Source organism: Ascaphus truei, chromosome 18 (assembly GCF_040206685.1).
Source record: "Ascaphus truei isolate aAscTru1 chromosome 18, aAscTru1.hap1, whole genome shotgun sequence".
In the NCBI taxonomy this organism is placed as follows: Eukaryota; Metazoa; Chordata; class Amphibia; order Anura; family Ascaphidae; genus Ascaphus; species Ascaphus truei.
The window spans coordinates 7,822,094-7,838,975 of NC_134500.1; the positions used below are offsets into that span (position 1 = coordinate 7,822,094).

Genomic DNA, 16,882 nt, shown 5'->3' on the forward strand with positions numbered 1-16,882 from the left:
TAGAGACCCCCAGCTCTGCTGCTACGTTGTATCTTTGTCTTGTGAGTATATGAATACACAGCAGACACAGACCCTGACACCGGCAGTAACGTGCAGCTCTGTAACACTGTATGCACAAAAGACCGATATGACGCCAAGAAGGACAGTCCTAAGAAAGACTCTTTGTATCAATCGCACAAACCTCCGGTGATTCCAGGTCTGCTTTGCTGGTTCATATGGGGCGAGCTCCTTAAGTAACTTCGGAAGTTGGCGCCATATAATAAGTCTTTTGTGCATCCATTTCCATTGTGGGGTTGGAGACAGCCAGCTAGGCCGGCGAGGCAGCCTTTGGACTTCAAGGATTATTGGAACTTAAGATATTAATGACTTGTATATTTTTTTATTCACATATGTACATAACTAGCGCTTAATCACTATTTTTATCACTGTATCTGTAACATTGTAAGTACATAAGGAGAAAGACAAACACCTAGATACTAATGTTTGTTTTGTATATAGCGCCGACAGTGGACATAGTGCTGTACATAGAATTGTGCCGCGGCATTGAGTCCCTCTCCTGAAGAGCTTACAATCTCATGTTTGGTGCCCGAGGAGATACAGGCATTTAAACGGGTCCTCCTGCTGCACAGGCGGTGTTCTTACTCCTAAGCAACTCCTTTACCACAATATCTTATAGCAGGGGTGGGCAACTCCAGTCCTTAAGAGCCAACAACAGGCCAGGTATTTGGGATATACCTGCTTCAGCACAGGTGGCTCAACCAGCACAGGTGGCTCAGTCTTCTGCCTTACAACATGACCGGTTGGTGACCCTTGAGGACTGGTGTAATAATATGAACAATCAGTGGCGAGCAACCACAAGCTGCTCCAGAGACGGGTGAGACGTATGAGCTGCTCCAGAGACTGGTGAGACGTACGAGCTGCTCCAGAGACTGGTGAGACGTACGAGCTGCTCCAGAGACTGGTGAGACGTACGAGCTGCTCCAGAAACTGGTGAGACGTACGAGCTGCTCCAGAGACTGGTGAGACATACGAGCTGCTCCAGAGACTGGTGAGACGTACGAGCTGCTCCAGAGACTGGTGAGACGTACGAGCTGCTCCAGAGACTGGTGAGACGTACGAGCTGCTCCAGAGACTGGTGAGACGTACGAGCTGCTCCAGAGACTGGTGAGACGTACGAGCTGCTCCAGAGACTGGTGAGACGTACGAGCTGCTCCAGAGACTGGTGAGACGTACGAGCTGCTCCAGAGACTGGTGAGACGTACGAGCTGCTCCAGAGACTGGTGAGACGTACGAGCTGCTCCAGAGACTGGTGAGACGTACGAGCTGCTCCAGAGACTGGTGAGACGTACGAGCTGCTCCAGAGACTGGTGAGACGTACGAGCTGCTCCAGAGACTGGTGAGACGTACGAGCTGCTCCAGAGACTGGAGAGACGTACGAGCTGCTCCAGAGACTGGTGAGACGTACGAGCTGATACACTATTCTTGATTTAAGCCTGTTACCGACTCTGCTGTTTACTAATATTGCTGCTTTCTTTGTAATGATGGGGATTTCCCTTCGGGTTAACCAGATGTGTCACTAGCATTGTCTTGGATTGTTCTGTTTCTAGATTGATTCTATATGAGTATTATTGTGTGAGTTAACTGAGACTGTTCATATTATTGCTGTTCATATCATTGGATCAGGGCTTCCCATTTAATATCCCTCAGGTATTGATTGCTTGATTGGTAGTAAGCGTTTGAGGATGCACTCTCTAGTAGTGCTCCTCTGTTTAGATTTTCCTGTCTATGTATACATCATTTTATGTTGTTCAGTTGTGTATATAATTACTTACAGACGGGAGGGAGATATTCTGTGGTATGGCATGAAGGGAAGTACCACTGGGCCCTTTTATAAGGATCTGAGGAAGGGGCGTCCTGCCCCAAAACGTTGCCCCCCTTGCGCTTCATCACATTTACTCCACCTTTTGCCATTAGGCAGGTTATTGTCACGATCTTATTCCCTTTGTGTTTTCCCTCCCCTCCCTTACCTCTCTCCCCTCCCCTCTCTCCCCTCCCCTCCTTCTCCCCCCGCTCCCCTCCCCTCCTTCTCCCCCCGCTCCCTTACCTCCCTCCCCTCCCATCAGCCTTGACTTTTGGATACACAGACATTCCCTAGGATATTGGTAGCATGCTTCTAGTATTATATTCTTTATTTTAATACAATTTATATATTTTGTGGCGAATTTGCTGACTTGTTTTTATTTCATTCACATTGAGCGCTGGGGACATCCCTTCTGTTGTCTTATAACAGTTGTCATGTTTTAAAAATGTTATACCCATTAATAAAAAGAACGTCATGTGATTTGGATTACATCAGGCAAGGGGGCCCGACTAATATCACGGAGGAGAAGGGGGGCTCTGTGTAAAGTTTTCTCAGCCCTGTCTAAGGCGGAGAATGAGCTCACTGGTTCTATCGTGTATTAGTTCAAAATTTGGCTGCGAATGATACACTGAGACGTGGACCTGTTTTTCAGGCTGGCGAGGGGGTTATGTGGCAGAGAAGCAGGGTCACCATCCGCACTTGAAAAATTTGGGGGGAGTTGGGTACTAAATGTGGGAACTAGGCAATTTAATAGTTACTCCGCTGTTTATTCGCAGGAAGGTCTGACCGCGCTGCATGTGGCTGTGGAAGGGGGATATTCCGACTGCGTTAAGCTCCTTATAGACACTGGGTGCGACGTGAATGCACGCACAGAGGTAAGCACGAAGCCGCAGACACAGGCACGCACAGAGGTAAGCACGAAGCCGCAGACACGGGCACGCACAGAGGTAAGCACGAAGCCGCAGACACGGGCACGCACAGAGGTAAGCACAAAGCCGCAGACACGGGCACGCACAGAGGTAAGCACGAAGCCGCAGACACGGGCACGCACGGAGGTAAGCACGAAGCCGCAGACACGGGCACGCACAGAGGTAAGCACGAAGCCGCAGACACGGGCACGCACAGAGGTAAGCACGAAGCCGCAGACACGGGCACACACGGAGGTAAGCACGAAGCCGCAGACACGGGCACGCGCAGAGGTAAGCACGAAGCCGCAGACACGGGCACGCACAGAGGTAAGCACGAAGCCGCAGACACGGGCACGCACAGAGGTAAGCACGAAGCCGCAGACACGGGCACGCACAGAGGTAAGCACGAAGCCGCAGACACGGGCACGCACAGAGGTAAGCACGAAGCCGCAGACACGGGCACGCACAGAGGTAAGCACGAAGCCGCAGACACGGGCGCGCACAGAGGTAAGCACGAAGCCGCAGACACGGGCACGCACAGAGGTAAGCACGAAGCCGCAGACACGGGCACGCACAGAGGTAAGCACGAAGCCGCAGACACGGGCACGCACGGAGGTAAGCACGAAGCCGCAGACACGGGCACGCGCAGAGGTAAGCACGAAGCCGCACACGGGCACGCACAGAGGTAAGCACGAAGCCGCAGACACGGGCACGCACGGAGGTAAGCACGAAGCCGCAGACACGGGCACGCACAGAGGTAAGCACGAAGCCGCAGACACGGGCACGCGCAGAGGTAAGCACGAAGCCGCACACGGGCACGCACAGAGGTAAGCACGAAGCCGCACACGGGCACGCACAGAGGTAAGCACGAAGCCGCAGACACGGGCACGCACAGAGGTAAGCACGAAGCCGCAGACACGGGCACGCACAGAGGTAAGCACGAAGCCGCAGACACGGGCACGCACGGAGGTAAGCACGAAGCCGCAGAAACGGGCACGCACAGAGGTAAGCACGAAGCCGCAGACACAGGCACGCACAGAGGTAAGCACGAAGCCGCAGACACGGGCACGCACAGAGGTAAGCACAAAGCCGCAGACACGGGCACGCACAGAGGTAAGCACGAAGCCGCAGACACGGGCACGCACAGAGGTAAGCACGAAGCCGCAGACACGGGCACGCACAGAGGTAAGCACGAAGCCGCAGACACGGGCACGCACAGAGGTAAGCACGAAGCCGCAGACACGGGCGCGCACAGAGGTAAGCACGAAGCCGCAGACACGGGCGCGCACAGAGGTAAGCACGAAGCCGCAGACACGGGCACGCACAGAGGTAAGCACGAAGCCGCAGACACGGGCACGCACAGAGGTAAGCACGAAGCCGCAGACACGGGCACGCACAGAGGTAAGCACGAAGCCGCAGACACGGGCACGCACAGAGGTAAGCACGAAGCCGCAGACACGGGCGCGCACAGAGGTAAGCACGAAGCCGCAGACACGGGCACGCACAGAGGTAAGCACGAGGCTGCAGACACGGGCACGCACGGAGGTAAGCACGAAGCCGCAGACACGGGCGCGCACAGAGGTAAGCACGAAGCCGCAGACACGGGCACGCGCAGAGGTAAGCACGAAGCCGCACACGGGCACGCACAGAGGTAAGCACGAAGCCGCAGACACGGGCACGCACAGAGGTAAGCACGAAGCCGCAGACACGGGTACGCACAGAGGTAAGCACGAAGCCGCGGACACGGGCACGCACAGAGGTAAGCACGAAGCCGCAGACACGAGCACGCACAGAGGTAAGCACGAAGCCGCAGACACGGGCACGCACAGAGGTAAGCACGAAGCCGCAGACACGGGCACGCACAGAGGTAAGCACGAAGCCGCAGACACGGGCACGCACAGAGGTAAGCACGAAGCCGCAGACACGGGCACGCGAGGATCTCCTCCTGGGCTCGTGTACACAGCCTCATTCTTGTGCTCTGCTCCCTTGGGTCAGTACGCAGCGAGGAAACGGACACAGCTACAGTTTAACACAATGACTTCAGTTGGTCCAGCTCTCCCCGGCAGTGACTGTGTTACGGGAACAAGGCTGTGAGATTGTGCACCACCCACTGCTTACTGGGAAAATTACAGTGAAATCTGACATTAAAAAAGTCATGGTGGGTAAAGAAAGTGACAAAAACCCTCCACCGTAGAGTAAATAAAAATACCACTTGTGGTGCACGTCTCAGACAGGTCTGCACCCCCTGCCTTTCCCCGTTATCTCTTAGCACACAGTGCTCCCACAGCAGCCAGGGATTCTGGGTAATCACATGCAAATGCACCACACGTGGTATTTCTCTTTGCTGCACAGTGGAATCTGACAACGTTTTGTTAAGATGGGAAAAGGACACGAAATTAAAAGGATTTCCCTTCACGAGATCACACTCCAGTTAGCAAAAGTTCTAGCCCATTGCAGTGGTGCAGTGCATTGTGGGTAGTAACCGGCAGCCAGGAAGGAAGTGAGACAAACTAGCTGTGTCCCACATTACTTGCCTATATTGCGTTGTGGGGCGGAGCACAAGAAGCCAATAGTGTCAATAAAGTGATTAGTAAACACAAACCTCACACTTATGTTAGCGATGCACAGGCAGTTTGTGCGTCTCGTTAGATTGTAAGCTCTGCAGCAGTACAGATTGTGTTGATGTTTTTAGCACTTGCCTTTGAGCTGACGTTGCATACACCTGTATGTATACAGCATTGTTGTCTTGGTTCCGCAGAAGAGGATGAACTGCCTTCACTACGCTGCCTCCCACGGACACGAGGACATAGCCAGGACTCTTATCGACGCAGGGATTAATATCAATGCTGTGAATTATGTGAGTACACTGCGACTGTGCCAGGCTGGGAAAGCGTGCCCAATATTCAGGTAGTAGAATAATGCAGAAAACATGTTACTGAGTGTCCGCTGCAGGGGTGAGACGGAGCAGCTAAGTCACCATGCAAATAGTGTCTTTAACTTAGTGGGATTTTCATCAGAACATCCATTGTTCTAGTAATTACATTGTAACGTAAGGTGCACACGCAATGAGTGTTAGTGTCATTTTATTGTAACGTAACAGACAGTTTGCACTGTTACTGAATGTATCCTACATGGACGGACACCCGGACACACATACACGGACACCCACACACACACACACACACACCCGGACACACACACACACACACCCGGACACACACACACACACACACACACACACATACCCGGACACACACATCTCAAACAGACACTAATGGATTCTCTTCTCGCAGCAAAATTCCTCCGCTCTGCACATCTCGGTTCTGCAAAACTTCTCTTCCATGGTGAAGATCTTCATTGATGTCGAGTGTGACCTGGATATCGCTGATTATGTAAGAACCAATGGACCTCTGTATGATCCAGAACACAGGGAGGTGGGAGAGAGGGGGAGAGGGGCACAGAGAGGTGGGGAGAGAGGGGCACAGGGAGGTGGGATAGGGGCACAGAGAGGTGGGTGAGAGGGGCACAGAGAGGTGGGTGAGAGGGGCACAGAGAGGTGGGTGAGAGGGGCACAGAGAGGTGGGTGAGAGGGGCACAGGGAGGTGGGTGAGAGGGGCAAAGGGAGGTGGGAGAGAGGGGCAGGGAGGTGGGAGAGGGGCACAGAGAGGCACAGGGAGGTGGGAGAGAGGGTCACAGGGAGGTGGGAGAGAGGGTCACAGGGAGGTGGGAGAGAGGGTCACAGGGAGGTGGGAGAGAGGGTCACAGGGAGGTGGGAGAGAGGGGCACAGGGAGGTGGGAGAGAGAGGCACAGGGAGGTGGGAGAGGGGCACAGGGAGGTGGGAGAGAGGGGCACAGGGAGGTGGGAGAGAGGGGCACAGGGAGGTGGGAGAGAGGGGCAAAGGGAGGTGGGAGAGAGGGGCAAAGGGAGGTGGAAGAGAGGAGCACAGGGAGGTGGGGAGAGGAGCACAGGGAGGTGGGGGAGAGGAACACAGGGAGGTGGGGGAGAGAGGCACACTGGGAGGTGGGAGACCCAAAACATCACATACTGGACACACGCAGTATCACCTCTTGTGACATGGCCTGGGTGTTACACTGCGTGTTCTGATACACGTGTCCCCGCAGAGGCTGCAGACTCCTCTTCACATCGCTGCAGAGAATGGACGGCAGGACATGGCTGAGATGATCCTCATCGCTGGGGTGAACCTGAAACTACAGGATAAGGTGCATTAAGGAGCAATCCTTATACTCAGCAGCAGCAGCAGCAGCAGCAGCAGCAGCAGCAGCAGCCCTGTAACACACAGGGGGAATTGTTACTTTATTACCTGGCCGTGTTTACCTTCCAGCAGGGAAAGACATCCCTGGATGTGGCAGCTCGCGGGAATCACATCAACGTGGCGGATATGATCATCAAGGCCGATCGATTCTATAAATGGGAGAAGGTATGAGAGGCCGATGCTGTGCAGGCACTTTGTTTCACTGTATTGTATGTCTTTATTTATATAGCGCCAAAAGTGTACTCTGCGCTTCACAAAGAATACAGTACAGGGAATTATAATAAGACAATAAGTGCAGCAAAATCAGACAATAGGAAAGGAAATCCCTGCCCCGAAGAGCTTACAATCTAAGGTTTGAGGGGAACTTACAGAGACAACAGGTGAGGGAATAAGTGCTGTATAAGGCAGTGCTTGGCCACAATGGGTGGTAGGAGTGACTGGGTGTGGGACAGCAGCCATGAGTGCAGGCTGTTGGGATGCTTGATTTGTGGGGCGAGTTTTAATGTTAGTCAGTATTAAATGACAAGGTTGACACCATTTGCAGGGTAAGAGATGGCAGTGAGGCATGAATGAGAGCAAGTGTGTATGTCTGGCTTCCGGGAGATCCCCAGCAGCAGGAAGAAGTAGATAACGGGTGTGGATAGAGGATTTGTGTGGGTGTTTTTTATTGAAGGGTAAAGAAGTTGTTGGGAGAGAGGTGTATAAATAATGGTGCAGTGGGGAAGTTGGAGAGAACAGAGACATTCACAAAGGAGTGAGGAAACAGTAAGCCGAAAAGGCAATAGGGAGGGCATAGTGAGAAGCAAGAGGAGAGACGTCCCAGGTACTGGAGGATAGGAAGAGTACAAATAATCACAGCATTTACAAAGTAAAGTTCTCACAGTTGCAAAGTTGTTGTGGAGTCCAGATCTTCCTCAATCTTCACCTCCAATTTCAATGTTAACTCTGCCCAACACTTAACTATGACACTTTAAGATGGGACACACAGCCATATGGCTCACAGCCAATATAGCTGGTCTTAAATACTGTAAAACACACTCACTTGAATAACAATTAAGGGAGGGGTCTGCCTAATCAACTCACAGATACATACCAAATGGGTAATTACATTTTAAGAAGTGCTCTTGCAAATGGATTTAAGGAAACATACCAATGAAATGTTAAATTCTGTAGCCAAATGATGATAGGATGTATCTCAGACACATACCTGTTTTAAGAGATAAATCAGAATGTTAGTCCAGATATTCAGAATGCATCCATTAAAGGTATAGAAGATATACCTGCTCATTCCTAACACAGGACAGTACAGGGGGGCTCTGCGGATGTCACAGACTGGGGGGGGGGGGGGGGGGGGGGCGGCTGTTCAGGTATCACAAACTTAGGGCTCCTGCCTTGTCTTGTCACAGGATAATATGAACAGTGACTCTGACTCGTGGGCGGCCGCGCACCTAACCTTCAGGCAGGACCACCGCCTGGAGACTCAGCACATCCGCTCAGTCATCTGGAGACTCGCAACCAAATACCTGAAACCCAGCGAGTGGAAAATGCTGGCGCATCACTGGAAATTCACCGACGCGCACATCCGGGCAATAGAGCAGCAGTGGACAGGTACGGAGCGCTCTGCATATAGAGGACAGGTACGGAGCGCTCTGCATATAGAGGACAGGTACGGAGCGCTCTGCATATAGAGGACAGGTACGGAGCACTCTGCATATAGAGGACAGGTACGGAGCGCTCTGCATATAGAGGACAGGTACGGAGCACTCTGCATATAGAGGACAGGTATGGAACGCTCTGCATATAGAGGACAGGTACGGAGCGCTTGGCATATAGAGGACAGGTATGGAACGCTCTGCATATAGAGGACAGGTACGGAGCGCTCTGCATATAGAGGACAGGTACGGAACTCTCTGCATATAGAGGACAGGTATGGAACGCTCTGCATATAGAGGACAGGTACGGAGCGCTCGGCATATAGAGGACAGGTACGGAGCACTCTGTATATATAGGACAGGTATGGAACGCTCTGCATATAGAGGACAGGTATGGAACGCTCTGCATATAGAGGACAGGTATGGAACGCTCTGCATATAGAGGACAGGTACGGAGCGCTCTGCATATAGAGGACAGGTACGGAGCGCTCTGCATATAGAGGACGGGTACGGAGCGCTCTGCATATAGAGGACAGGTACGGAGCGCTCTGCATATAGAGGACAGGTACAGAACGCTCTGCATATAGAGAGGATGGGTATGGAGCGCTCTGCATATAGAGACGAGAGGTCCGTAGTGGTCTGTATGTGCAGAGCAGCTCAGTCCCTCCAAGGATTGCGTTACCCTTAACCCTCTCACTGCTGAGGAAGTGGAAATTGTAGCCACACAGGATTTCAAAGCCTCCCCATAGTCCTGCAGGACGCCAGCTCCCCGAGAACAAACACGTGGGACTCACACGTGGGACTCACACGTGGGACTCACACGTGGAACTCACACGTGGGACTCACACGTGGGACTCACACGTGGAACTCACACGTGGGACTCACACGTGGGACTCACACGTGGGACTCACACGTGGGACTCACACGGTAACGGTTTCTTTGTATCAGGGACTAAAAGCTTCCGGGACCACGGGCACAGGATGCTTCTGATCTGGCTCCACGGGGTGGTGATGGCTGGAGATAACCCGGTGAAGGGGCTGTACGAGGGGCTGGTGGGCATCGGGAGGAGGGACCTCGCAGGTCAGTCTCATTGTTAAACGCAGGGGGGGGGCAGCAACCTTTTTATTATGCATGCCAGTAAGCGGGCACACATTTGTTGGCGGGCCACTGTCCTACTGCCTCCCTACATCCACTCCACTCCCCCCTCCCCAACTCACTCTCCCCCCCCCTCCCCATCTCACTCTCCCCCCCCCCCCCATCTCACCCTCCCCCCCCTCCCCATCTCACCCTCCCCCCCTCCCCATCTCACTCTCCCCCCCCTCCCCATCTCACTCTCCCCCCCTCCCCATCTCACTCTCCCCCCCCTCCCCATCTCACTCTCCCCCCCCTCCCCATCTCACTCTCCCCCCCCCCCCATCTCACTCTCCCCCCCCCCCCATCTCACCCTCCCCCCCCCCCCATCTCACCCTCCCCCCCCCTCCCCAACTCACTCTCCCCCCCCTCCCCATCTCACTCTCCCCCCCCCATCTCACCCCCCCTCCCCATCTCACCCTCCCCCCCCTCCCCATCTCACTCCCCCCCCCCCTCCTCATCTCACTCTCCCCCCCCCTCCTCATCTCACTCTCTCCCCCCCCCGCCCCATCTCACTCTCTCCCCCCGCATCTCACTCTCTCCCCCCCCATCTCACTCTCCCCCCCATCTCACTCTCCCCCCCCCCATCTCACTCACCCCCCCCTCCCCATCTCACTCTCCCCCCCCCTCCCCATCTCACTCTCCCCCCCCCCCCGCCTCTTGCTCTCCCCCCCCCCCCCCGCCTCTTGCTCTCCCCCTTCATGCCCCCCATCTGAAACTGACTCCAGGAAACACATTTTGAACGTGTTTCTCCTGGCATCATTATATCGGCGCCTGCTTTATTCCCCAACGCTCCCATTGCGCGTTTTTGGGAGGAATCGCACTGCGATGCGTTACATACATGGCGTGTGAGGCTTTCGCTTTCCTTTTTGCCAGCGGAATCGCTGAGAAAACGTCAGCGCAAAGAGATCTGTCAAATGACCTGGATGAACCACACTTCTTGGCGCTGACCGCGGTCTCCATTATCCTGTCTTGTAGAGAGCATCAGAAAAAAAGCGAATGCAGACGCCGCTTCTCCAAAGAAGTGCGCAGCCATGTGACAGCGCGGGCAGCAGACACCATCGCCGGGAGATACCATCACCTGCGCACCAGGCCTCTGGTAGTGAGGGGGTTAAACTCCCAGTACGGTCACATTAAGGGCTGAATCTAAATCCCAAAAAGAAATCCTGCTGGTGAGACTTGAACCCCCCTCCGTCCCGTCCCCGCCCCCCATCGGGTTGCTCAATGCGACAACGGGACATTGTGATCAGATGTAACTGGGCATTCTGACGTCATTCCAAGTTCTGTCCGGTTCAGGGCACTTCCTGTAAGGTTTTTTTTTTTGTGTAATTGTCCAATTTGTACAAATACTGCAGTGAAAACAACTCGTTATATTTGTCCGAACTCCATCACGTCCGGATGTAAACGCGCAGCAGGGCTCTGCGCCTTAAACACGATCACCTTGCAGCGTAAAAAAAAACCAAGGTGGGAGCAGGGTTCTGCCCGGTGTAAAAGTCGCCTTTTCTAGTTCCGTTTTCTATGCGCAGGGGAAGGTGAGACGTTTTTACCCGTGTGAAACAAGCCGGAAGTTTCGTTTTCTTATATAATGGGAACTGGATATTTCCTAATCCTCAGAAGCCGTTTTTGTGTTATCACAAGGCGCCGTCTGGGATCAAACGCAGACCAATTTTTGTGTAAATTCGTGGGTCTTTTGTGAACTTTTTACCCTTTGTGAAAAAAAAATGACTGTTTTATATTCCTCTGGACAGAAGGATTTTCTACAACTCGCTCCGCCGTTCACAAACGGACCCCAAACACAACAAATCCAGGTGTGGTCCGTGCATCACGGAATTCTGTGTTCTAGCAATGTCCCAAATGAAAGAGATGCCTTGTTTAGGGTGCACTTGAAAAGTAACACGTGCAGTTTTGAGAGTGATTGCTTACTCCCAACGAACACCAGTGCTACTTACAAAGCTGGCTAAGGACAGGGGACCAAAACCAGGGGGGCAGAGACCTTCTGGATGCGAGGTTCTGCTGAAGCGGGCAGCGTAACAGTGAGTGAGACGCATTACACAGGAGACCCTTCATAGGACTCCGCTTACAGCCAGGGGTGCGACCTTCTTCTGAACGCCAACCCGGAAGACAACATTGTAAAATGTAGCTCATCTCCCGGCGTCCTCTGGCATTCTTCCAACATCCTCCCGGCATCTCCCGCTGCAACCCGTCTAAATGGTCGCCCCACGTTGCCATGACAACGGGAAGCTAAGCGACGTCACGCTGCGTCAAGTTGCCATGACAACGGGACGCCTTATGGTGCAGAGGCGTTGCGTTGCCATGACGACGCAGTGTCGTGACGTCACGTGGCGTTCCCGTTGACATGGATACAAACAATCAATGACTTCCGGCGCCCCAAGGTTAATTAAAGTCCAGAAAACAAGGATAGGCAAATATGGATCAAACCAAGTATTAGAGTCCAGTCCGGTAGCTCCAGATAAGCCTCTGATGGCCACGAGATGATCCTCAGGACGTAAAGATAAACAAACAGAGGAATCATAGTGTATACTGCTAGACTACTAATAACTAAAAAAACATGGACAACAACACATAACATATGCAAACGGACTGACCACACGAGACTAACAAATATTTACCACATAAATGCCAGTGAACCACTGGAAAATACAATTTAATAAAACATAAAAATAGATCAAATGCTCAATTGGTTAAAATTGAAGCCCTACTCACAAGTACAGGAAACATCAGGCACAGCAGGAGTATGTGCACTGGAGGAGACCTTGAGCATTAGCGCTTTTTTTACTTTAATATTCCCGTTGGCATGGCAGCGCGGCGGCATTTGACGCCGTGTGCCATATTGGCAGGAGTTACTTGCAGGGGGAGATGCCGCCGCAGAACGCCACCACCCGGGGGTTTACCAAGTAAACCCGTAGCCTTGAGATACGTGGCCAAAAGCCGTGGTCTCCGGGTGAAACTCAAGAGTGGTGGTAACCCTGCATACAGCAGTGATTCCCATCAGGGGGTTTGGGAACCTCTAAGGCTACGTGAAGGGTCTCCAAGGAGTTAGCCAAAATAATACATGTAAATGGCGGCTCCCAGGCTGCATTGCGGGTTCCTGAGCCCGTGTGGGGACTGCGCACTTAGTAAGGCCCCAAACTGCACCTTCGTCTGGGGGGTATCGCTGTCAATTACAGCAGGAGCTTCCAAAGTCGCTCCCCACCATGCTTTGCAGTCACAGCAGCAGGGCATTGTGGGGCGTGACTTTGGAAGCTTCACAGTGAGTGACAGCTATAACCCCCATGCTGCCTGCACACACAGGGGCAGTTTGGGGTCTTAGTAAGCGTGTTCCCTCCACGAGCTCAGGACACTATACTGCTTGGGATCAGTCACGCGTTTTGTTAGCGATAGTCTGAGGAGTCGGCAATAGGATTGATTATTTAGGGGTTCACTGAACACTTTTTCTTGAGCTGGGGGAGCACAGTGAGAACACTTTTGGGAAACACTGCCTCAGTGAATGGAGCTCTCCAAAACATTGTGTGACCCTGCCGTGCCTCCCAAACCCCCCCCAGTGGAGGCTGCATGGGAAAGGACTTCTCTCTGGTATGATTACCGTCGGTTAGGAGAACATTTCCAACCTATCTGTAGGTTGGCGCTGGACTACCTTCCATACCAGGGATGGCCACCAACAGGTCAGGTTTTCAGGATATCCCTGCTTCAGCACAGACAGCCACATGTGCTGAAGCAGGGATATCCTGAAAACTTGTGCTGTTGGTAGCCCTTGAAGACCGGAGTTGGCCACCTAATCTCTATATGTTGTAGGAAAGAAGAGCTTTGGGCAGCCGGACTCGGCCTCAAACTTGCGCTAAAAAACGTCAGCGCTGTTACGTAATAATATCCGTTCTGTGGGACTTCACGTTTAGGGGAACTCGGCATCATTATTCAGCGCAGCATGTTAGGTACTCCTTCCTAAACAGCCGACGTACCTTAAATATTCCGAATTAAACGCCGTTGCTGGAGCAGTCATCCAGCTGAGCGTTTTGCACGCACGGACCTTACAAGACATGCACATTTTATAGCTGTGCGATTTATTTATTTTGTAAGAAAAGGGACACGTTTGTAGTCGTAATCTTTATTTGTTAACCACAGCACAAAAGAGTGTTAAATTGCCTTGACCAATACACAGCCGTCGCTGCCAGCTGTTGCTAACTCAAACGGTGCTTTTAACGGGCATCCGACTGTGCCAACATTGCTATGCAAAAACTTCATGGACCACGTCGGACTGCTTATTCTGGGGGGGAAATGTACGTTTCAGATGCACAGCGGTCATCCTCAATCAGTGTTTTCTGCAAGTCACCCGGAAGCCACAGCAGCTTTGGGAGATCTGTATCAGTGACCGGCTGCATGTAATGTAATATATAAGTGAAGACTATGGGGGGGAAATCCAGCACTAGGTTTATCAGACAAATTCCATTGGGAGTTATTTATTTTCACCAGTTTTCCTACGGAGGCTGTAAATACATCATACCCTAACAGCAGGGGGACTCAAGCTCGCTCCCCAACAGGTCAAGTTGCCAGGCTCTCCCTGCTTCAGCACAGGTGGCTCAGTCTGACTGCCTCTGATTGAGCCAGCTGTGCTGAAGCTGGGATATCCCAAAAACTTGACCTGTTGAGGGCTTGAAGACTGGAGTTGAGCACCTCTGCTCTACAGAATTCCTTTGATTTTACCCAAGTACTGCAGTACTTAGGTGAAACCTTTTTTTATTTGAACTAACAATTGATATTATAAGACAAGTTTGGGCGTTCTCTCTCTTCCTCAGGTGAATTGTTGCTGATCTGAGTAAGACAGGAGAACTCTCGGAAGCTGGTCTTATAATATCAATGGTAAGTTCAAATGAAAAAGGTCTCACATAATACTGACGTACTCATTTATTCTGCACTATCACAGCTGGACTAACCCGGCTATTTCTAATTAATGCTTTGATTTTACCTAAGCATTGCAGTGTGGGCAAGAATAATAAAGCACAAACATATTGTTTATGTATAATTAAGCAATGCAGAAAACAAGCTGACAAAGCGGAGACGGCCGTGTGCTTTATTTGTTGATAGGAAATGATTGCAAGATATCGCGATAGATACTATCGCACATATATATGAAATAGTTCCTTACCTCACAATACTTATCTCTCAAAACAACCACTCAACTGTGTCATTCACTGAAGGAAGCTGTTACATAGAGAACAACGTTTCAGGTATAAGGCACATTATCTAAATTCTGTCTTTAAAGACATTTTAAATAAAAGGGAGGAAACGTTTAAAAAAGACATTCTGTAGTAGGAATTGTGCTGCAGGAAAACACTGATTGATAAAAAGCTGCATTGCTTCCCTAAGAGACCTCACTCACCCCAGTGAGAGGTGGGGACATGTTTATATACTGTATGTGCAAAGTGACATTCTGTTTAATAAATGTGATATTGCAAAACGCGCGTGCTGATTTGTATTTAGAATTGGACTGTCGTGTCTCCAGGGCCAGTGGGGAAGGGTCACCTGGGGAATATACAGAACGTATAATCATTTAAGTCAGGGGGAGGTCAAATCCAGTCCTCGACCCCCAAACAGGTCAGGTTTTCAGGATATCCCTGCTTGGGCCCAGGTGGAAGACCTGTTTCTAAGTGACGTTGTACCTGTAAAGTGCTTGGTGTAGTGAGCAGAGTATCCCGGAGACCTTTATACCAGAATACAGGTTATTATGGCAGGGCGATGCAGGTACCTGTGGGAAGCAATCACTAGTTTGAGTAATGGAAGGTATTTTTTTGGGTACTAAAACTGTTACCCCTCTGTTCCAGAGCAGCCAGTACTTCATTGTAGCCTCATGGGTCCTCCTGTAATGGTGGTGATACTAGCCCCGGGGGGGAGGGGGGTTACTTTTTTCCCCCAGGTTTTCTAATAAATGCCCCCCTACATCTGGTTTAAATTAGGAGCTAAACCTAATAAAACGCCCAAAGTAAATACGGATAATAAAATTAACATATAAATAAAAAAAAAGTTGTAATAATAAGACTTTGAATCCTAATTTAAAATGTGATTTCCAAGCTTGCGTTTCACTTAGTTTCTCAATATTGGGATTCATTTTCCAGGTTGATAAGACAGACGCAGACTGGCGCCCACAGGTCTGTCAGTACGGACCTGTACTTAAATGTAACAAAAGTTCATTGCCGAAAAACGTCAGCTCACCCAAAAGAGACGGGAATAACAAGTGTAAAGGTTTAAATGGATTGGTTTTATTTTCTCTCTTAATTTTTGACGTTATTAAAATGATGTCATTTTCAAAATGTATGTTAATATTCATAGGTTTCCCGTCATGTTTTTTTAATTTGAAAGAATTTTGTATTGTTCCTTAAAATCAATTTTTTTTTAGTCAATTTGTTCTCTCTTTGCTCCGCCAATTCCAAATACAGCAGCGAGCCGGCTCTCCCTGTACTAGGTCCTTGCTGTATCTCTACCTGTTTAACAGGTAGATAGCTGTTTGACAGTGTAGATAGCGCTGTACATAAAAGCTTTGCAGGCACAGTGCTGCCCTGAAGGGCTTGCAATCTAACTGTGGTGCCTGTTGCACAGGGAGATAAAGGGATTGTGTCTAAAACAGGGGTGCGCAACTCCAGCCCTCAAGGGCCACCAACAGGTCAGGGTTTCAGGATATCCCTGCTCAGTCGAAGACAGCCAACGATTGAGCCACCTGTGCTGAAGCAGGGATATCCTGAAAACCTGACCTGTTGGTGGCCCTTGAGGGCGTGAGTTTCGCACCTGCGTTCAAAAGTGACAAGCAGTCGACTCTTTAGCTGCACGGGTTAAAAGTAACACACTTTAGCGGTGTCACAATGAAAATGTGCAACAATTTGGCACACTGTCTCTGGGAAACTACCTGTTAGATACAGGATACAGTCCGCATGTGAACGCACGCACACACGCACACAGACGTACACGCACGCACACACGCACACACCTTATAATGCTACAATACGAATTGTAACCGCAGAGAGAACGAACATTGAAGACAAACCGGTG

General features: G+C 51.1%; 1 protein-coding gene across 5 annotated transcripts in view; it reads left to right on the forward strand.

Annotated features, from left to right (window-relative positions):
• The window catches only part of ANKDD1A (ankyrin repeat and death domain containing 1A), a 44,338-nt gene extending 29,039 nt beyond the window's left edge, over positions 1–15,299 (forward strand). For 4 of the 5 annotated variants that reach the window (XM_075575305.1, XM_075575304.1, XM_075575307.1 and 1 more), the window contains 8 exons: positions 2,638–2,736; positions 5,528–5,626; positions 6,063–6,161; positions 6,892–6,990; positions 7,113–7,208; positions 8,450–8,651; positions 9,644–9,775; positions 10,805–15,299. In XM_075575305.1, the coding sequence (XP_075431420.1) occupies positions 2,638–2,736; positions 5,528–5,626; positions 6,063–6,161; positions 6,892–6,990; positions 7,113–7,208; positions 8,450–8,651; positions 9,644–9,775; positions 10,805–10,866 (888 nt within the window). In that variant the 3' untranslated portion in view covers positions 10,867–15,299. The remainder of the gene's footprint in view (positions 1–2,637; positions 2,737–5,527; positions 5,627–6,062; positions 6,162–6,891; positions 6,991–7,112; positions 7,209–8,449; positions 8,652–9,643; positions 9,776–10,804) is intronic. The other variant, XM_075575306.1, reaches the window with a different exon arrangement.
• The last annotated feature ends 1,583 nt before the right edge of the window (positions 15,300–16,882 follow it).